The sequence below is a fragment of the Theobroma umbraticum genome, unplaced genomic scaffold (genome assembly GCF_002168275.2).
Source record: "Theobroma umbraticum cultivar Fairchild unplaced genomic scaffold, ASM216827v3 scaffold_81.0, whole genome shotgun sequence".
Lineage (NCBI taxonomy): Eukaryota > Viridiplantae > Streptophyta > Magnoliopsida > Malvales > Malvaceae > Theobroma > Theobroma umbraticum.
The window spans coordinates 4,512,933-4,535,303 of record NW_018397268.1 but is presented as its reverse complement, the minus strand read 5'-3'; the positions used below and the strand labels follow the sequence as shown (position 1 = coordinate 4,535,303).

The 22,371-nt window shown below is 34.9% G+C and overlaps 3 protein-coding genes across 4 annotated transcripts; all 3 read right to left on the bottom strand.

Moving 5' to 3' along the window:
* Positions 1-1,576: 1,576 nt before the first annotated feature.
* On the bottom strand, positions 1,577-4,771 carry LOC110424903 (bark storage protein A-like). 2 transcript variants are annotated; one of them, XM_021439605.2, is made up of 6 exons: positions 4,032-4,771; positions 3,893-3,960; positions 3,643-3,723; positions 3,251-3,460; positions 2,478-2,657; positions 1,577-1,930 (listed from the first exon to the last, which is right to left on the bottom strand). In XM_021439605.2, exons 1-6 carry the CDS (start codon positions 4,321-4,323, stop codon positions 1,763-1,765), a joined length of 999 nt encoding a protein of 332 aa, XP_021295280.1. In that variant the 5' UTR covers positions 4,324-4,771; the 3' UTR covers positions 1,577-1,762. The 2 variants fall into 2 exon arrangements, with proteins under 2 accessions (XP_021295280.1, XP_021295279.1); XM_021439604.2 differs by having other exon boundaries at positions 3,568-3,723; positions 4,032-4,761.
* Positions 4,772-5,261: 490 nt separating this feature from the next.
* PDK1 (3'-phosphoinositide-dependent protein kinase 1) lies at positions 5,262-12,869 on the bottom strand. Its single transcript, XM_021439602.2, has 11 exons — positions 11,984-12,869; positions 10,408-10,588; positions 10,193-10,245; positions 9,658-9,759; positions 9,481-9,589; positions 9,311-9,389; positions 8,853-9,018; positions 6,843-6,977; positions 6,577-6,740; positions 6,037-6,259; positions 5,262-5,733 (listed from the first exon to the last, which is right to left on the bottom strand). The coding sequence occupies exons 1-11, from the start codon at positions 12,194-12,196 to the stop codon at positions 5,650-5,652; spliced, it is 1,509 nt and encodes a 502-aa protein (XP_021295277.1). The 5' UTR covers positions 12,197-12,869; the 3' UTR covers positions 5,262-5,649.
* Positions 12,870-14,465: 1,596 nt separating this feature from the next.
* On the bottom strand, positions 14,466-22,351 carry LOC110424998 (glycosyltransferase family protein 47). The gene is given in 6 exon segments (XM_021439746.2): positions 14,466-16,369; positions 16,792-16,959; positions 20,942-21,064; positions 21,518-21,651; positions 21,654-21,668; positions 21,671-22,351. Coding segments are annotated over 6 exon segments (2,334 nt in total). The 5' UTR covers positions 21,882-22,351; the 3' UTR covers positions 14,466-14,686.
* Positions 22,352-22,371: the final 20 nt, after the last annotated feature.

The window sequence follows — 22,371 nt, the reverse complement described above, 5'->3', positions numbered from 1 at the left end:
TTGCCATTACTAATGATAGCCATATCGATTGATGGAATATTTTGTTAATAATACTCTATTCTTTTGTAGGGTAATTCAAATCAGATTTTTTAATATATTTTTTTAAATCAATAATGATCATACTTTGTGATAGATTTCTAAACGAGTACAACAATTTTATTCTTTTTTGTATTTAGAAGCGAGTAAATAGCATTAGGAATTGACTTTTTAGATGTCAATAACTAAATGATATTTAAAACTAAGGACCTGTCTTATAATTAGATAAAGATGGCAGTGCAACGCATGATGTTTGTAAAAGCAGTGGCTTAATCATAATTGAAACCATTGGCTAAAAATGATCTTTTTAAAATTAAGATGAACAACACAGCAAAAACCACAGAAGAATAAAAGAAGGAAAATTTATTTAGATCATCATCTAGTTACTCTAAATCTCATTGGAAGGCTACATATATGACAAAATAGAAAAAAAAAAAAATCACCCATTGGAATAGATAACTTTAATTCAGAAGTTGAACTATATTAGGCTTATAATAATTTTGTTTAAACATGATCCAAATTTGAATTCAATTAAACTATTATTAACTATAATACTATAGTTTAATAAATATTTGAAGGCAAATGCATTATTAATTAAAAATATTTGTACTAGCAATTGACTTTTTTTCTCATTATTTTTTAAGACAACAATAATCCTAAAACAAAACTCTCAAGTTTCTAACTAAATGCCTATGTACTGCACTACTACTTCACAAATAATAATCTAACAGATCATTTAAACATTTACTAGGGGTTACAAAAGGAATTAAAAAATAATTAACCATTAGTCTTATTAATTAATAAAGAAATTGATAAACAATTATCAATATTTTATTTTAATAAGAAAATTCTACAATATAATAAGGAACGAAATTAACAACTGAAGAAGAACATGTGAATGAAAATGGATTTAAATTGTAGTATCAATTTAGTCATTTATTACTTTATAGAATTTATTGTTAGACCAAAGAGATATTCCAAACTGACATTATAATGGTTTTTAGTTTGATGAAAAATTTTCTTTATCATCAAAATATTTTAAATTGATTAACAATTTGTTAACCTATATTAGCCTAAAATTTGAATTTGTAATATAAAAGAATTTTACATATTATTTAGTCTATTAGGAGTTTTAGATAGAAATTCATTAGAAGTTAAGCTTGTGTTATATTTTCTTTAATTTTTTCAGTGTATAAAATTCTTTTCAACTTTTAAGTTGATAGCATGTTAAATAATTGAAATATTCACTTAATGGTTGTTAATTACAGTGAAAGGTAAAATTTTTTCCAAGTTTTTTAAACAAATAATTTTAAAGAAATTATAGTCCAATCCTCGCTCCTCTTAAAGCGTTATAAAGTCATAATGCTCGGTATTAGGACAAGTTTAAGCTTAACTCTTGTTTTAGTTTACAAGAGTAATTTACAACCTTTTTGTCTTGTTATTAAGGTTGTAATTAAGCTTGATAAATATAAGAAGAACCTTTTGTCTTCGTTATTGCTCTCCCTCGTGTCAGTCTTCTTCCTATGAACAGAGGTTGCTGTTTCAGCTAACCTTAGCTTCTTGATCGATTATAACATACAGTGGCACAAAATTCCACATTATATTGCGAATGACTGACACTCAAATGACTTATATATCGAATTACATGGATTGTAGATTTTACATATTCTACTCTTATTTTGCAGCCTTGTGATTGATTTCAGAGAAACTAACTGTCCAGGGAGTATCAGTGAGCATATCCTGGTAGCTTGGCAATAAATTCCAAAACAGCTTTGGCTGTGTTTACTGCTGCAAGAGACCCAAACACCCCAATTGCATTCTCTCCTTGTTGTCTGCCGGCTAAATCGGATAGCCCTCGAATCACAATCAGAGGGAAGCCATTGGACAAGCTTGTCTGAGAAAAAAATCCACCACTGTTGGTTTAAATAAACCTGCTACTGACTAGAAATTCTCACAAGTGGCATGCACAATGGAAGAATAAAAATGTAAGTTATTTTTATCCAAATTTTGGAATTAGACTTGGATTTTTTACGGCCAGTATAATGCTGTTGCCTAAGTTTGAAACAGCTCTAAATAGTATTAACACTGTGTGTTAAGCCGGTCAAGACTTCAAACATCTAACCCTCCTCAGACCACAGAAAACAGAGGCCTGGAACACAACATTCCAGTTATAAATTTATGCAGCTAGCCCATGTAGTTGGCCAACTGAAAACAGATGATTATACAGTCCAGATTTAGCAGATTTCATATTAGGATACCCCAGTCTGGCAACCCTCCAGCACCAGACAACTGTATTTTCCCCGAATGCATCAGCCAGGATGTTTACTCTAATCTTTACCCTCACTTGATCAAATTGTGGTTATCAGAAGCAAACATTTTGTGGATGTGAACCATCACAACAGAAATAAACGCTTGGAAACTTGACTAGGAAGAAATCTTACCATTACTACAGCTGCACTTTCCATGTCCACTGACGAAATATGAAATGTTTGGAAAAGAAAGTCCCTGTAAGCTGCATTGTCCACAAATATGTTTGCTGTCGAGGCCCTTAGACCAACAACTAACTTGGGCTTTCGTGGTAAGCACAAACTTGAATTCACACACTGCTCTAATTTCAACTCCTGATGCAAGTTTAAGGATACGAAAAGACAATATACATAAGTCTAGAAGAGGCATCACAGAAGAATAATCTAATAACAGTGGAATAGAAGTTGCAGACCTGTTGCAGAAGTTAGATCTCTAAATCAGACAATTGCTTTCCACTGCTAGTAATCAAATTTTTATTGCCTTTAATATGTTGTATGTCAAAGTCCATATAGGAGAAATGTTACATTCTGTTCGAGGTTCTTATGTACAAATAGGAGTCCAATTCCTTCCTTCTATCAATCATGGGGGCAGCATGATTTACAACATGTTTTTAGTTCCGAGGAAGTCGAGGGAAAGACTAACACTTTAATAAGTCTACTTTAGTTATCAGAAATGAGGGGCATAAGCTTTCTTTCTTTCTTTCTGTTTTCTTCTTTTGTCAACTTGATATCAGATATGCCTTCAAATTGCAGAAGAGTTGGATATATATTGCCTAAAGTTATAGCCACAAGGTGTTGATAAATTAAGAAGAAAATCAGGAAAATAAAAATAAATAACTACATTGCCCAAGTAGGGAGCAACCTATATGTTGTTGACAATAAATTAAGAAAGATAGAAAAGTGTCTACCCCGAAGTTGGAAGCAAGCTGAAGCCAGTGTGGACTTGTTTTAGCCCAAACCAGAGACTGAGCAACGTTCGGCTCTCCCGACACTGAAAAAAATTGCTCTTTCCTATATCCAATATGGCCAAAGAGGTTAGTTCCATTTCCTTTTGGAACATTGTACTTTCCAATGTCCAGTTGAGCAACATCATCCTGATCCACTGTCCCTTGTGGGTTCTGTTCATAACAAAATTGGAGATTATAGCCAAAATTGCCTTGTGACAACACTAAGCAACTTCTAACAGACAGAGAAAGGGATAAAAGTAGAGTCTTATATGTAATACCACCCAATCCCAAATGCCGGTGTGTGCAACTTGACTTGGAATGGTAACATCTCCTATGGACATAGAGTTATTTACATTGCCAGCAATTCCAAAATGGATGATTCCCTCCACAGCAAAGAGATCCAGCATTTGTTGTGTTGCTGCTGCTGCATTAACCTGATCAAGACAAACAGTAAACAAGCGTAAAGCAGGAAGTACCTTAAGCGATGAGTTTGTGCAGTGTTGACTGAGGTACTAACAAGGATTTCTAACTTTTCGTATGGGATAAGAAGAACGAGAAGTGGATGCTGGTGTATCAACAGAAATTAAAAAAGTTGTGATCTACCATTCCAACCCCACATCTGACATAGATGACTTTCTTTCCATGAACTTTTCCTATGCGAAATCTTCTTCCTGCAACATAAGAATTCTTTTTACACTAACAGAAATACCCAGCAAATCATATCCGGTCAAGCATTACTTACCAGAAAGATCCACAAAGGGGTGCTTGGGATCAGGCCTGAAGGACCCTGTAGCAAAAAATGCATTCTCCTCTTTTAGAATCACAGTGATGAGACCAATATATGGCCCTCTACGGTTCAGTTGTTTGATTATGTTCAAAGATTTTTTCCTATTATTGGGTTCAGCTGAAACGCAGACATATGCGGAGAAGATCAAAACCAGCAGCAAACATGGTTTAACGTGTTTTCTAGCCATGGTTAATCTTAAGCTCAGAGGAGGTCCCAGATGTAAGTTCAGTAAGTCAAGCACTTCCATCAGTGGATTATAACATAATGGTTAATTCCCATCTTAAATTTGAAAATTATTGATACATTGTCAGAGGATTAATCTTTTAAAACTAAAGGCTGGGACCAATCGAACCTGGGGCCTCCACTCAGATTTTCCTGTATTTCAACATCTAAAATATTGTCAGCCAGAGAAATGACTCAGTATGTTGGCAATTTCAATATTAAAAAACCCAGAGAAATGCAAACAAAATAGAAAATTTTCAGTAGGAAATACAACCGACAGGCTTCTTATGTCAATTTCACTTAGCCCTTCTGAACAAAGGAAGAATCTTTGCAAGTTCACTGTATATGAAACAAAAGTGAGAAAAATAACGGTAACAGCAGAGTTGAAGAGGCATACATTTGGAAGGTATCCAATCATAAAATTAATTGATAATAAACCCAAAGGCTCTTGTTGCATATTAAATCAGACTTATAACTTGAAGATTATTGGCTCTTGTAACCGTTTTGTCCAAAGAAGAAATCTATCTTGGTTTGAAGTGATTCAACAGATCCTAGTAAAAACAAAAGTAAAAATGCAGGCTGCAAGATTTCTTTAATGCAAAGAACGTGACAGCCAGGATAGCGACTGGCGTTGGTTTTCAAACCATAAAGTTTTTTCCTTCAGATATTTCATGGATATGGGGAAAGTAAACTATCAAATGATAGCTTGACCACTTGAAGGTCACTAATACATCAATTGAATTTACACCACACATTCGACTTAAAACTTATCAAGTCCTGATCAAATCTACTTTGTGTGACAATCAAACTGTTGAGTGCAAGACTAATTCAAGCCCTCAGAATTCGCCACAAATTAGAAAGAATGAAAAACGAATCCAATCTCAAATGATAGACGATGGATGGGCATAAGGAAATATTCCAGCAACTTTTCAGGACGGTAAGCTCTTTGCTGCCAAAAAGAACTTCATCAAAAGAAATTTTCATTAATGACTGGAAACATCTACTTTCAATACAATACTAACATGTAATTGACACCACCGGCCCCTTCCCCTTCGTTTTCTTCTCTTAAAACCGTACATCAGAATTTCACATGTTACATTCATCGCAGATGAGGCTAGAAACATGTAAGAAAACCCTCCACTACATACCCAGTTCTACAAAAGAGGGGATGAAAGCTTAATATCAACCACCCGCAGCTTTGCACAAGGAGACAGCAGAATCTGAAAACTCTTGAGCCGCTTTCATGAAATAAACAATTGCTTCGTGGTGTCAATTGTTTAATAGTTCCCAAGTTCCTCTATAATATCAGAATGTCCAAAGAATGTGCTTCACAACAATGAATAAAATCACTTCACCGGTTTTGAAGGCCTTCAATTGCTTTTTTCCATTGCCATGCCCTTTGCTTTGCATCCTCAAATGATAATACCTTTTTTGGCTGAAACACAACGGAAATAATAGATCAGAAAAGTGAAACTGCCCACAAGAAGTACAAGCAGAAAGCATGCACAACTTAAATGAAAGTTTTCTTTTTTCTTTTTTTCTTTTTTACAGCATCCTCTGGAATTATTTATTAACAAATCGGTCGTGATCAACCATAGAACAGTGCACCAGTCAACTATATAAGAAACAAAAGTAATACAAAGCACCTGGGGGACGCATTTCCAGAGTTACGATATCATTCCATTTATAAATTTGAGGAATTCATTGCTATCTTATTAGGACATACTCACAGACTTACCGTGCAAATCTTGAAATGTGATGGACCAGTGACCTGGACACTCAGGTCATTAGAGTTGTCAGACCAAATAATGTTCCCCTTTACGACCAATTTTGAAGGATCCACATAAATCAATTTTGGCTTGTTGGTGAGGATAAGCTGCACCTTTTTGCTTGATAATTTCTGTAGTTTCTTCACCATTGAGATCATAAGAACAGATTCTCCTGGATCCAAAAATTGTTGCCTGTACGTGTTAGGCAAGAAGTACAGTTCAATTAGCCCAATTCGCAGGGGAAAAATAAAAGTCAAACATTAAGACAACAAACTGCAATATTGATAACAACTTTCTCAAAGCAAATGCTTCATATGGGAATCATTATTGATTTATCTAAAGTTTGTTTCCAACAAAAAAAATACCTAGGGGAGAACAGTTAAGCAGACACAACAAATATTAATAGGTTCTACAAGTCCGCAACTGGACAAGCTTGCAGCAGAAGTCATATCTTTTTAACGAAAACAAAGAAACATGCTGAGAAAATAACAAGACATATTGCCAAATACCATTTTGAGTCGAAGGAGTCAATTGACGCTAGTCTAGTTATATGACCAGATGATTCAGAAGATGAGGCACCACCATTTCCATCATTCTGTCTGGCTGAACCATCTCCAATGTGGGTAGGATTCCATGAAGAATCATTATGATCGTCAACCTCACCTGATTGAGCCTGAAAATAATAGATAATAATAATAATGCTTTAAATGACAAGATGCAAAGGCAAGTTGGATTCAATCATGAACAATAATTGAAAGCATGTCTGCCTTTATACCCCTGTCTCTAAAGCAAGTCTCGGAGGGGTTTGTGCTCTTAAATTACTCCAGTCAACTCCCCTAAAGAAAGGATGCATCTTGAGAGCAGCATAACCATCAGGTCCAGCACCTGGTCGTCTACTGGGATCTATATCCTGCACCACAATTGCACTACAAGTCTAAGGCTAAAATCTTTTACTCATAAATTAAAAAAGCACATGACAGCAGATAGCCTGAACCAGGACCTAAAAGGGGAAAAAGTAATGATGTTACATTTCATAAGACGCTTAATATGATGCACATTCACACTGACCTTGTCCCAAAGAGAAATCACAAAGAAAAATAACTTGTGGCTGCAATTCAAGATTATGGCCTGTGGATTTCTGTCATGATGGCTCATTGTAAAGAGGGCAGGGGAGGTGGGGAATAGAGAGAGGGAAGAGGAGCAAAAGAGGAAGTAACTAAGAGGATGTGGACAAAGGGACAAGAAAAAAGAAGGATCAACATTTAAAATGTCTTTAGGAAAAAGAAGAGAAATGAAACATTCATGAAATTTCTTCATTAAAATTCGACATTAATCCTGCCACCTTAATATGAGCATTCTTATGGGCTGATTTATACTCCCTCTATTCCAAATTAAATGTCCACTAATCGAATGGCACAAAGTTTTAGGAATGGGGTTTTTTGTTTGTTGCTTTACAACTATTGCCCTCAAAAGTTAGATGGGCCAACTTAAAGTTAGTATTTCAATGAATGGTAACATTGAAAACGTGTTTTCCATTTTGAGAAAGTGGACATCATTTTGAAACATCCTAAAATAGTAAGGTGGTCATGTGAAACAGAGGGAGTATTTTACTTCCAAAAATGAATAATAAATAACCTTAAAAGTAGAGGCAAATCTAGCAGGTAACTTTTACATGAACTGACAACAGAAAAAATCACAAAAGAATAACAAACAAAGTCTCCAATCATAACATCCCTTCAAGTAAATAGAACAATTATAAAATTTCATGTAAACGTTTTATAAACTAAAACATATTAATCATTTCTTACTTATTAGGAAAGCAGAAAAAAGAATACTCCATATTCTTTTGCAACATTTACAATGATGCAAAAGAAAAAAAAAAGATTTCATCATTTTTAATTACACATAAGATTATATTCTTGTTCCTTTTTTCCTGATAAGTAAGAGAATACTCCAAAAAAGAGGGGCTTTAGTATGCAGGAAATATACAAGATAGCGAATGGGGAAGGAAAAAGTAAAGAACAAAGCCTAGGAGTTAATGCATCCAAAAGCCTAAATAAGAACCAAGAAGAGCCCACATGAGTTGTAGAGAGGTGGGAAGCACCACAAGACTAGGTTCATAGAAAGTCAATTAGCTGCAAGCAATCAAATGGTAGGCCCAAACACACTCATCAAATTTTTCAGTACTGCTGATACTACTGTTTCAAATTTTCAATTGGAAGATCTGCCTAATGTGCAAAGAAATAAGGAGATTATTTGATCACTTAAATATATACAGAGACCCCTAACAAAACGTCTGCTAGCAAATTATATTTTCACTGAGATTCCGGAGAAAGTTAGGCCTAAGATAAACTAAAGAACACAGCAACCAGTGTTGCGGTCATTAAAATTTTGCTTTCCCTCATCATGTAACTCTACAAATGACAACCATTTCATTGGAACTCCCAATTCTTCTTAGCATAATAACTGTCAAAAGCAATATGACGGGCAATTGTCTCATAATCTTCAACCATAAGTTGATTTTTTCCATCCCCCAACTGGTCCACCAAACCCATGTATATCAAAACCTACACTCTTTCTGAGTCCTCTTAAAACTTGGCTCAAATGTACATCAGTTACCAAGCTGCTTTTATTCTGTCATTTTTCCATCATAAATGTACACAAACAAATATAATATCCATCTAACAATAGGAATAAATAACAACAACTTTAAAAAGTCTCAAGCAAACAAGTTTATGGATGCATAGAAGAAACCAAATCCAACATGCAGAAAATGATAGCTTACCAATAACCGATCAATAAGGTCTCTGGCTTCTTCAGAAAAATAATTTGGAAATCTTATATCTCTGGCTATAATTCTTTGAAATATAAGCCATTCACTTGCATCTTTAAAAGGAGAAGTCCCTGAAAGCATTTGGTACAAGGTGCAGCCAAGTGCCCAGAGGTCATTTCTGTTTGAATATGTTCAAAAAGAAAAAACCTAGTTATCCTACATAAACAATAGGTGGTACAAGATCAAGGCACAAAACTATGCTAAAGCACAAGTTTCTACACTTGCATTTTCTGGGAAACCAAGTGGTAGAAAAAAAATAAGAGCAGAGAAACGGGGCTGAGGGGAAGAAAAACATTAAAGGAAAAAAAACTTATACAATTAGTTGAAGCAAGCTTAAGATCTCACTTCAAGTTTGCAAGATTTAATCTAGAATGAAAGACAAAGTCATTAAGAGATTGAAGACCTCTTACCCAAAAGTTGCTGGAGAAGAGTTGAGTACTTCCGGAGGGACATACGCAGCTGTCCCCACGAATGTGCATGCCTTATCATCTGAACAGGACACCAGAGGCAATCTTAGCCTTAAACATTTGGAGGTGGGGGGGCAGAGCGTTTTTTCTGCATGATAAAATCATGATTTTACCTGAGGCTGCATTAGGAAGAACTGTAATTCGGCTATCCTGCATGGGCTTTACACTGCCAAAATCAGCAATCTTAATGTGCCCATCTGTAGTAAGTAGCAAGTTCTCTGGCTGCCATGTCACAAGCATTTAGCCTTTTACAAATGTTAATAAACAGAACATGCATGCTTGGAAAATACCTTAATATCTCTATGTATCAATCCCATATTGTGAATGTATTCAAGAGCATCTACAACTTCTGCAGCATAGAAGCGAGCTTCATCCTCTGATAAACAACCTTTCTGCACAAAATGTAACCAGAAGTTGGATACTGAACCACAAATAAACCAGTAGAGATAGAAATGAGAGCTAAATCATAACAATAAAATTTGAGCTCGAGACATTCTCGCATTCCAAATATTGTAAAACTAGGGGGTTGGGAGGGTTGGCATCATGGTGCAATAAACTTTAAATAGCTTCAAAAGTGATATTTGTGTAGAAATTTATGACCATATATAAAGAAGCATACATGATTAACCCAGATTTATTAAGCATATGACAGGCAAATAGGAAACAAATAATAAGATTCACCAGATTTAATGATAATTCAAGGGGCATCCAATTCAATTTTAAACAACTCAATCATAGGCTACAAGAAGAGAGTTGCCACCCTGTTTTTTTTTAACGTATGAATTTTCCATAACTATAAAGGATCACATGCTAAGAGCAACTTACTCTTGTTATTTGGTCAAAAAGTTCCCCACCTTCACAGGATTCAAGTGCCATGTCTTCACAACATAATCAGAGAAAACAACGTCAAACAACAAAGCCATTCAATGAATTGGCAAGACATAACTAATGGAAGAGCATCAAGAGAGAACAGGTGTTGTAAAACCTAACTAACGAGTGCCAACATATGACTAATGAGAAGATGCAACCAAGATACCCACACAATGAAAATGAATCTTGAAATGTAAAAAATAGCCGCACAACACCAGGATGGTCCAGTTGATCAAGCACAATACGCTCCAACTTCACATAAGCTGTTTTATTTTCCTTGGTGATGAACTTTTTGTCCATGATCTTCAAAGCATACACCATTCCTGTATCCTTCTTCTTCGCCCTCACAACCTGATGACAACATTAATATCATATTCAGAACAAACCAATGTGAATAAGAAGCTCAGATAAGAAAAAAGGTGAGCAAAACATGAAAAGTGAACATATACTTAGTAAACAATTCAATAGGTATTTACCATAAAAATGCAAACTATATCCAAAAAACAAAAATAAATAAGCCACTATGTGCTTTATGTTAATCAACTGTTACTAAAAGAAAGGATGTTAGTTTATCCGCATTCTCGACCAACAGATATATTCTATACTAACATAACAAGCAGCTATCACCCATGCACAAATTTTGTTAGCTTAGGAACATAATCCACGCAATAATTGTAAAGCAGTATTACGGAAACATAAATAAATAAATTTGTAAAGTTGGAATCATCCCTTCACACTCTTAAGTCTTAAACATACTGGCATTTCTGCCTCTTCTACTCTTATCCATTATTTACATTATTTAAGCTTATGCCAATCACCATGCACATGAGAAACTCCTTCATTCATACCTTTAACCACCCAAACTATGACTAGGACACAACTGAAATGATCAAATAACAGAAACAGGAAGTTCAATTGAACCCCACATTTTCAAAACTCAAAATACAAGTTTCTAACAGGAGTAACAATCAAAAGTGTTTGCTGATAAGTGATTTAGCTTCTATGAGGGTGGATTAACAGAACAGAAAAGGTCAAAAGATATTAACAGCACCAAAATGAACTAAATTGATATTTGATGTCAGTGTATTTACGTCATTATCTAGAAGATAAAAAAATAAAACAAAAGACAGCAACCAATAAGGCCTTGATCCAGCAATAAAAGGAAAAGCTGAGAGTCTGGACGGTGAAGGCTCAAATCCCCCACTGCACTTATCTGCAAGTTGAATCATCATGCCTTGCTTGGTACTGACCATAGAAAGAAAATACGTTTATAATTTAATGGTAGTTAGGAAACTCCCATTAGACCCTTAAAATATTTTCCATCCTCCTCTTAGCAAGTATAGCCTAAATATAATACATGTTCAAAGAGAAATATCATTCATCTCCTAGGGAACAGAAACGGAATCAAATTTTCTCATTTTAAAAAAATTTATTTCCTTTCCTTTGCATCAATTTTCGAGGAAACCACACAAATTTTTTTCCGTGCATTCAAGCATCCTATGTCACCAATGAAAACCCACACAATTCACAATTGTAGATAAAAATTTGTCCCAGAAATATACAATTCATCAAACATCATCACTGCCCATCAAATTCATATAGGTAAAACATTATAATATATATATATATATATATATATATATAAACAAAGCAAACCCAGAAAACCCAGATGGCAAAAATCTAAAATATCAAAACTAAACCCGAAAAAGAAAAGGAAATTAAATTGGGAAAAAAGAAGAAGCTAACCTTCGAATAAGAACCAACACCATAGATCTTGCCCAATTCAAAATCCTGGATGGTGAAACTCTCCTGAGGAGCTCTAAACGCAAAGCTTTTAGATCTCTGAACATTGTTGGAAGCAGCAGTATTAGAAGAAGTATTAGAATTATTATTATCATTGTTATTATTGGTTCCCTGAATCCTAAGCTTTGAATCAAAATCCTTCTCCATTGCCAACATTTCTCTCTCCAGAATTTCCCCTTTTCCCTTCACATAATACTAGAAAAAAAAAATAAAAATCTTGGAAGAAGAATAGTTTCTGTCTCTCTCTCTCAATTTTAGGTTCCAGTCAAAGAGGAAAAGAAAAGAATATATATATATTTTTAATTAAAATGGTTGGATTGGATCTCCCCTTTATATTCTTCTGGAAAAGGAGGAAAAAGTGAAGTGATTCTTTCTCTTCCCTGTGTATATTTTATAAAAACCTTATTGAATTATGTGGAAGTGTAATTTAAAAAGAAAAAAAAAAGGCGGAAATGAGGGGGGATGATCAGCTTTTAGGGAATTTCTAAACCCTAGAAAAGTGAAAGATGGGAATTTCGGGAGTGATTAAAGATGAAGAAGAAGAAGAGAAGGAATGAGGAATTTGATGGAGGAGAGAGGTATGGGGATTGAAGCTTTTGCACATGCCCTTCAATGATGCACATCATCCCCCTCCTCTCTCTCGTTCTTGCTCATCTTTTATCATCATTTCTTCCGGCAAGTGTCCTGTCATCAACATTATTTATTTTTCTATTTAACATTTTAATTATTAAATATTTAAATTTTATACAATTATTTATTTTCTTACTTTTGACACTTTAATATACAAAAATAAGAAGAGAATGATCATAAATAACTGAGTTCAATTAACTTAATAAAGTCTAAGAATGATGAATTCTTTGGGGAAAAAAATAAAGAAAGGAAAAGAAACAAATAAAGCAAAAGCTTCCGAATTCGCTTTCCATGATTGAGTTGTGGAAACACTTGGGCAGTTCCGGGCGGATCTTCCGAGTCAAACGACAAACCAGAACATGACACGTGTACCGCATTTCAAGCCAAGCCAAGCCAACCTCAGCCTATCTCGGTTTCTCCCTCACTCCCTTGTGTTGGTATTTGTCTGCTTCTCTCTGAATTTAATTTATTTCTTTTCTCACTCTTTAATTTGTTTATTATAAAATTTATTTTTGGTTTATATACATTTTTCATGATTTTTATAGATGTTGTATTTATTATAAAAAAAAGCAAAATATCAAAATGTATTTCCGAAGCAACTTGTTATGCTTTGAAAAAAATGTAAAATCATAAAAAAAATTAGCTAATTTTATGCAAAACAAGAACATTTATTACAATTTTTTAAATACAAACTTACTATTTCAATAATCTTTCATTATAGGAATTGGGTTTTTTTTTAAAGGGTAAGAACAGAGTTTTTACTGAAAAATGAATTTATAACATTTAAAATTATAATGAAAATACTATTTTGTGGCAATGGAATGTTTCAAATTTTTCAATGCAAATTTGTCATTTTCATAGATTTTAAATGACAAACGATTAAACCTATAATCTTGGTATTAATTCATTCTTTTGTGACATATTCATCAAGATATATTTCAAAAAAATAATAAATTATATAATAGCTAAATAAACACGTAACAATCTTCTTGTAATAACAAGTATATGTATCTTTAATTGAGAGAATTGGGTCTGACTTCTTAACCCTTGCTAGAATTTATATTGATTTTATATAATGAACTAATACATTTCATAATCCAATTAGTTATAGAAAATGAATGTTTTATTAAATCATTAATTAATTCCCATCTCAGTTGTAAATAAGGTAAGTGTTAGGAAAATGATAAGCTAATGAAAAATTTTTTGAAGAAAATTGGGTTATAAACGTTTGAAAATGAGATATTAAATTTGTGGGGGCAGTGGGGTCCCCCAAGAGCATAGGACAAGCCCATGCTGAGCTGGTGGTCCATCAACCTTTCGTTTTGGTGTTCCCCTCTGATTAGGACCTGGAGTCCACATGGGCCCGGACTCCAGAGTTTTAGATAGGGATAAAATTTATTTATTTTAAAAAAAGGACATCATCCATAATCGATATGTGGGATAAAACGCTATATATTCTAATATATAATATCTAAACATGCACGCACGTGCACATGCAAACTGCTAAAACTCCCGGCCTGGTATGAAATATACCCCACTCTTCTCAGTGTCTTCGCCCAGACACCCCATGCCATATAATATATTTATGGAATAATTCTCATTCTTCTGCTTCTAAAGCAGTAAACCAAATAGTCTTCTTCCTTTTTACTTGTATGTTGCAACATGGTAAAGGTATCCAAACCTTTTCCCCCAAAAATTCAATTTGTAATGGCAGTTCCACATAAATACTAGTACTGATACTCGTTTCAGTACTCCAAAGAGAACAACAAAGACTGGGAGTTTGAGAGAAATCCTATTCTTGAGGAACATTCACAAACCTTTTATATTCAGAAACAAAACCTGAAGATTAATGTACAACCTCCTATTTAAGTGCATTCAAACCAAGTGCCCCTAAAAGAAAATAATAATTGAACAACTCACAGTGAGAGGGTACACGAATTTTACCAAGAGGGGTGACAGAAGATGAACAAAAGGAAGGGCAGGTGGAGAAGTTGCTCTTAAACGCTATTTGTTTCACTATAAATCCCAACCATCCTTCCGCCCGTCAAATTCCCACCTCCGGCCTGCCAGACTACCATACATATTGGTGAATTTCATGAGGCAGTCACTTCTTATTTTGTAATGTACTTTTGTGTTTCGGCTGATTGCAGCACCAGAAAATTTCGATGTGTCTATTGCCCAAGCAGGTCTCACATATTCAACAGTTTTAGACGAGCTTGCATTTGCATACAAGAAATTCAGTAGCACATCCTCGCAGTTAAAATGCTTGTCAACCACTTCTCTCCCTTCCTTACCTTGCTCACTCCAATACCTTCTAAAGGCCACATGACTGTCCATGAAAGCAGCCCCTGTAAGAATCATATTATACCCTTTATTCCTCCTGGCATATTTCTCACCCCTATACTCCAATCGGCTCCCATCAACAAATCGAGGGTAGAACCCCACAATCCTATCTGGATGTTGACGCCACACCATAAACCCCCGCTCAACATCATCACAAGTCATCATTATATCATCATCAAGCTCAAGAACTGCACGAGTCTTGATAAACGGATCCATCTTGAATCGGTTATTGAGTGAGTTCTGATTCTCCACCCTGATCCTAACAGGCACTGCTGAGTCCAGATCACTCAACTTAGGGGGTATCCCTTTGTTCCAAACCACAACAATTTCTTTTACTGAAGCACACCTTGAATAATGCTTCACATACATTTTCAGATTCCAGAGACGAGCATCATATGTCATTGTTAATAACGTAAACTGAGAGTAGTGACCCTTCCATGAGTAAGGTTCTTCTGCACCATTGCCTCCATATATGAACGTAACCCCTGCACAAGAAAGTGCAACTCCTATAGCGAATACCAGAGCCAAAACTAGTCTTCCAGTATAAGTGTTTGGTTTTATCCTGCCTCTTAGAAATGAAGGTACTCTATTCAAGCGGCTGCAAAACCGCCTCACTTTTGAAGAAAACAAATTTGCTCTTTCCCAAGCCGAAAGCGTATCGCTTCTCTTCCCTGAGTAATCAGCACACCAGTTTAGGGGGATAATGCAGTTCACTGCTCCTAGTAGGACACCCAATAACACAACAAGGCCAGCAACAGCTGCAACAGAAGCACAGCCAAGAAGAAAACGATGGACTGAGTCTCCAGAAGGTACTCGGTCCCCATCCATTACGCCAACCCATTCACCAGAGCCTAACTGCTGCACATCAAGGTGATGGTAGCGAGCACCATTCCAAGCATTCCGGCCCTTCTTGGACTCTTCGAAGAGAAATGGGACTTCAACTTCCTTGTAATCAGCCTTTGTAAGAACTTCAACCTTGAAGATGCGCACCCTTCGCCCATATGTTTCACCGCAGTCCTGACCAATCCGATAAAGATTTCCATTATACCTAAATGGCCTGCCCCCATTACGAGCCCCCAAACTTCTGTCAATATTATAAATAGGGTTCTTCTTGTGTGGTTTCCAAGGACCGACAGGTGAGTCGCTATGCCAAATTTCCAGCTGTCCATTCTTCTTTGTTCCAAAACTGCTGTGATCTGAGCCAAAAAGCCAATACTCTCCATCATGATTAATAATAAAGGAATCGATAAGGGGCTTGTTTATGATGATCCTGTCCAGTTCCCACTGTAATGGAAAGTTAATTGCTCGATACAGACGAAGTTCTCCTTTCTGACTGCTTTCGGGCATCATGTATATCTATAGTCGAGAGCAGGACAATGAACAATTCCATCAATAAATGAGATAACCTACCACATAGATTACATAGTTATTTTGAATATGCTCATACTTAAGCATTATAAGAAAATGGTAATATTTGCTATGGCCATTCTAGAAATTAGTAAATTTGTGTCTGAAAATCAGATAATTTATGAATATTAGTCACTTAATTTGGCACATGTGGTCTTTTCACTATCACTACCTACGTTTTAGATATAAACTATATGTTTGTGATCAATAATAATTTGGCCATAGTGTCTTAGGTTGCACCAGTTATGTTCTGTCTTGCTTGCCCACACTATGAAATCATGAGGTGCTTAATGATGCCTAAGATAAGAAAGAATAGAGGGTAGACCTAAGTGCATGCAAGAAAAGCGAGAAAAAGAAATTGATAGTCTTACTTGGCCAAGGTAGTTAAAGACATAAGGGTAGGAAAGATGCCAGTCCTCATCCAAGGCTATGCCCAGTTGTTGCCATGTTGCTCCCTTGTCAATACTTTTTGCAACCCCAATATCCCCTTGCATGGTGAACGAATTCTTGGTTTCATAGAATAGGTAAAATACATCTCCCTGGATCATGATCAATTTCAAGCAAACATTAGGATAGACTTCAAACACAAATAAAAACTAACATATTACATAAACTTTAAACCTAAGGATATTCTAGAACAAAGTTCGGTCTAACTACAGGGGCATATGTGCTCAAAAGAATAATAAATGCACAAGGTGAATGAAGAGAGAGACTAGCATTTTCTCAATTTCTGTTTTGAAGACCTCTATTTAAATCACAGGAAAATTCATAAACTTGCCAGTAGTGGCCAATAAAACTATTGCTATTAGATGCATGACACAAACTACAGTAATTCACTTGTGACATTACTCATTGTTTGCATTTTAATACAAATGGTTGAAGACTAGGAAAACCTTTACATTTTAAAAGGACAAATATACCTACATCCACGGTAAACAAGTCTCTCCACTCAACTAATACATCTTAGAAAAGTTTTCAATGGGTTGTTACTGCTAAAGGAACAATAAATTCTAAATGCCAGGCATTCTCTTCACCACAGTATATATTCTTCTATTAACGTTTATTTTAATAGCATGACATGACAGTCTTATGCAAAGTTTTCAGATAAGAATGATGAGTTCACAAAATTGAAACCCTTTAACAAATCACCATTTGGACTATACCACGCACGCAGTCAGTGCTGGAAACTTGGTAAGCAAGGAAACTATCTCATTTATACTGACAGTGACACAATTCTGGCAGAACAAAATGTTCACTTGCTACATGGGTTTTCTTTTTTAACTGATTAAAGTGGGTTCTAACTAATTATCATGAGATAATATAAATAGAAATGGATTACTTGATAGTGGCATATATCCATTTAGACAAGTTTAATATTAATCATGCCATAGAAATGATAAATCTTAGTCATGATGAAAGCAGTGTCAAATAGCAAAATAACAACATAAAGAAAATGACTCGTGGTAGATTGTATTACAGTCAAGCAAAAACAGCCACATCTTAAAGCACTCAGGATTTCATCAAATGCTTCTTCTAAGCATCCAAATCACATTCCTCCAGCCTCCTCTTTCATTAATTTTCTTCCTACTCTAACATTTGTTGTAAGAACATCTTAAACCGCCAGCTAAGACAATATTCAATGACAGAATTCCATCATCCTAATTGACGGCAAGTAGTGACAGCTAATTGAGTGCATGCATGAATATACATACAAATAAGTATATATGGGTATTTTTTTTTTCTTTCTTCTTAAGAAAAAAAAAACCCTTGGGGTTAGGTGTTTTGGGTGATTTGATGCATGTTACAGATAATGAGTTTTTAATTCATAGAGCAGAACCTATTCCTGAATAATCAACGGAAACTATTGAGAGAATTAGTTTATTAAGACCATGTAAGATAACTAAAACTATAGAAACAGCAAACCAAGTCCCAGAAGCTTAAATTTCTAACAAATTCTAATAATCTTCTCTCCTAATACAGTCATTTAGGTTCTTTAAGTTAAAAAAATAGTTTTGCACAAACTTATCCCCTGATCTTCATTGTCCACCTTTGCACTCCACTTATTAATGAAGCTCACAGCTTCAAGATCTAAACAACACAATCAGGAAAATGATAAATGATAGATTAAAGTTCGAGAAGCAATTTGGCAATTATTAATGAGCAGCCCCTCAAACTAAAATCATAGGGAACATGTGCAAACTTAAAACAAGTCAAAAGACCACTTGTTGTTGAATGATTCATGAGGTCCATCTAGGAGAGGCAACAACCAGACCTGTAAAAGCCAGCTGTTGACCACAGTTTCAGGATGGTATCTAGCTGCCTGATTGAATAACTTGGACTAGAACAATCAACACTAGTATTCAAAGTTACAACTAGTTGGTTGTTTAAACTCAGTAACTAAAATAAGAAATAATAAAATATCAATGTAAAGAAAATGACTCATATCGTAGATTGTATTACAGTCAAGAAAAAACAGCCAGTCCTTTAAAAAAAGGGGGTTAGGTGGCTTGAGTGATTTGATGCATGTTATAGATTATGAGTTTATAATTCATAGACCAGAACCTATTCCCGAATAATCAACTGAAACAATTCAAAGAATCATTTTATTGAGACCATGTAAGATAACTAAGACTATAGAACAGCAAACCAAGTCAACGAATCCTAAGTTTCTCACAAATTCTAATAATCGTCTCTCCAAATACAGTCATATAGGTTCTTGAAGTTAAAAAAAAGTTTTGCACAAGCTTATCCCCTGGTTGTCAGTGTCCACCTTTGCACTCCACTTATTAATGAAGCTCGCAGATTCAAGAACTAAACAACACAATCAGGAAAATGATAATCAATAGATTAAAGTTTAAGAAGCAATGTGCCAATTATTTATGAGCATCCTCAAACTAAAATCTTAGGGAAAATGTGCAAACTTAAAACAAGTCAAAAGATAATTTGGTGTTGAATGATTCACAAGGTCAATCTGGGAGAGGCAACAACCAGACCATTGCAATTGTAATTTGTTAAAAAGATCAACAGTTCTCCTCAAATCCTCTCTTGAAGTAATTATAAAATAACTGAACAGAGCTAGCAAATAGTACTGATCAGTCCTCAAGCTAAAATCTTAGGGAATGTGCAAACTTATGACAAGTCAAAAGACAATTTGGTGTTGAATGATTCACAAGGTCAATCTGGGAGAGGCCACAACCAGACCATTGCAATTGTAATTTGTTAAAAAAGATCAACAGATCTCCTCAAATGCTCTCTTGAAGTGATTATGAAATAACTGAACAGAGCTAGCAACATACTACTGAGCAGCCTGGGAAAATGTGCAAACTTAAAACAAGTCAAAAGACAATTTGGTGTTGAACGATTCACAAGGTCAATCTGGGGGAGGCAACAACCAGACCATTGCAATTGTAATTTGTTAAAGAAGATCAACAGTTCTCCTCAAATGCTCTCTTGAAATAATTATAAAATAACTGAACAGAGCTAGCAACATGGTACTGAGCAGACCCGGGAAAACGTGCAAACTTAAAACAAATCAAAAGACATTTTGGTGTTGAATGATTCACAAGGTCAATCTGGGAGAGGCAACAACCAGACCATTGCAATTGTAATTTGTTAAAGAAGATCAAAAGTTCTCCTCAAATGCTCTCTTGAAGTAATTATAAAATAACTGAACAGAGATAGCGACATAGTAATTCTTTTAGAATTCAATTCTGCATCACTGTCTTGGGCAGCTTCTGTGCTGAAATCGTTTTTAATACCCACTCCCTACTAACCAACCTAAAAACATTAAATAAAACTTTTTATTGAGGGCATCAAAGGTGTTTGGAAAGATATTATTTTCAATAGGTTGCACAGAAAGATTCTAATCTTATGGAAAAGGGATGACTCATCCTCGTATTCCCAAAAACCATTATCCTCTGCTTGACCAAATCCTAATAGAAAGCAGAAAGCAGCAAATAGATTAACCAAATGCAGCAAAAGCCCTATGGTTCCTCCCTCTCCATAGACTTTCTATTGCATTGATATATCTAGCCCATACAAATTGTTAAAATCAATTATGTAGCTCTGCACACCATGTCTCATACAGTTCCTCCAACTTCAACACAATAAAGTAGTTGAAGACAATAAATGCCAAAATAAATATGTAAGCTGTAAATCAATATCCTCCGTGGTACAGTTTATTGGCTGAACTTGACTATATGTAACATGTAAAATACAGTACATACTTGGCCAAGGAACTGCAGATACAAGCAAAAGAAAATTTCTTCTGCTGATTGAAATAAAAGCATTAAAGATTACCAAATCAATACTAAAAACAGTTGAAGTTGCAGATATGAAACTAACTAAATATATATTGATAAAATTCTCAAGTTTCTCAAATAATTCATTTTCATTCGGCCTAAACAATACTCCTATCTTAATTACATATACAAAAAAAAAAAACAAAATCAATTACGAGAAACAGATGAATGAACAAAGTATGTTCGAAATAAAGAAAGAGAGATAATAAACAAAAGTTACCTGAACATAAAGAAAAGGATCAGCCACAAAATTACTAGGAAAACCAGAATCAGAAGCTGAAGCACAGGTGATGACTGGGTTAGCTACTGGCCATGCTGCACTCTCATTTCTCCATACGTCCGCCTAAAATATTGACCCACATATCAAAACCACCATAATTCAAAAAACCATGAAATACCCACAATTACCCATATCACATGAACACAAATACTACCCAAAAACCAACAAAAAAAATCCAATCTTCCTGCTGTACATGCATTAGAAACAAATCAAATACCCAAACATAAAAAAGTTTAAAAAAAAAAACCAGCGTAAAAATCCAATCTTCCACTGCACATGCAGAGGGAAAAAACTTCAAAAATAAAACAAAAAAAAAAAATTCACAGACACCAACTCAAAATAAGAAGAATTGCATGCACTAGTACTAAAAAGAAAACCTACATCCACTTAAAAAATCCCCAAGATTATTTTTTTAAAAAAATTAACTTCAAATTATAATTTGAATACAATGATCAAAGGAACAATCGAAAGCAATAAATAACCCCCTTCTCCCCAAAAAAAAAAAAAGAGACTTACCGTTTCAATGGGTTTGAGAGAGAACGGAGAGTGACCAAAGAAAACACCAATAGACCACGAACCTTCATTATCTTCTTGACAACCAAGCCACGGCAAACCCCTTCTCTCATATGAGAAAAACGACGGCTTCAAATCACCCACCCATATAACCCGCGATCAACCCATATATAACAATACAAACCAAACAAAACAGAAATCCCGACGCCACCACCCTTCCACCGCCTCCGCCGCTACCGTTACTATTCCCATTACAATGGCCATTATAATTATGGTGATGATAATGGTTACGCTTATGCTGCTGCCACCACCTCATGCAGCAGCTACCTCCACCACCGCCGCTGTCACCGCCACCAGCAACAACCATTGTAACCACCGGGTGTTTTTTTTGTAATTTTTTCCTCAGGGGAAGGTCACCGCCATTTTGTTTCAAATGGGTCTTACTTTTTTTTTTCTTTTTTTTTAAGAAAAACACGAAAGTGTAATAATTAAAAGCAGAGAAAAATGCAAAAACAAAAGAAGAAAGAAAAAAAAGAGAGAAAACGTTACTTTACAAAAAAAATTACAAAATTTACACAAAATATTTGTTTGTTTATGAGATAAACACAGTGGCTGTGTTTTTTTTTCTATGCAAAGAAAAAACAAAACAGAAGGAATCAAATTTTAAAATGAAAACTTTGCTTAAACTCTTTCTTGTTTTTCTCGCTGTCTCTATAGGAAAAAAAACCCAAAATATCAAAATTCCAAACAAAAACTTGGCTGAATTTCTTTTCTTTTTTTTTGGACAGAAAGAAGTGATTTTTTTTTTTCTTTTCGGTTTTGGGGAATTTGATTTGCTGTATTTATAGGGTGGCATT

Excerpts from the sequence above, each read along its gene's own strand:
- LOC110424903 (XM_021439604.2), bottom strand. The coding sequence starts at position 4,323 with ATGGAAGTGCTTGACTTACTGAACTTACATCTGGGACCTCCTCTGAGC. Across the intron at positions 2,658-3,250 it reads AGCTTGCTTCCAACTTCGGG|GAGTTGAAATTAGAGCAGTG; the intron begins GTAGACACTTTT and ends AACTTGCATCAG. Across the intron at positions 1,931-2,477 it reads AAAGTGCAGCTGTAGTAATG|ACAAGCTTGTCCAATGGCTT; the intron begins GTAAGATTTCTT and ends TTTTTTTCTCAG.
- PDK1 (XM_021439602.2), bottom strand. The coding sequence starts at position 12,196 with ATGTTGGCAATGGAGAAGGATTTTGATTCAAAGCTTAGGATTCAGGGA. Across the intron at positions 9,390-9,480 it reads TCTTCCTAATGCAGCCTCAG|ATGATAAGGCATGCACATTC; the intron begins GTAAAATCATGA and ends TGTCCTGTTCAG. Across the intron at positions 6,741-6,842 it reads GACTTGCTTTAGAGACAGGG|GCTCAATCAGGTGAGGTTGA; the intron begins GTATAAAGGCAG and ends TATTATTTTCAG.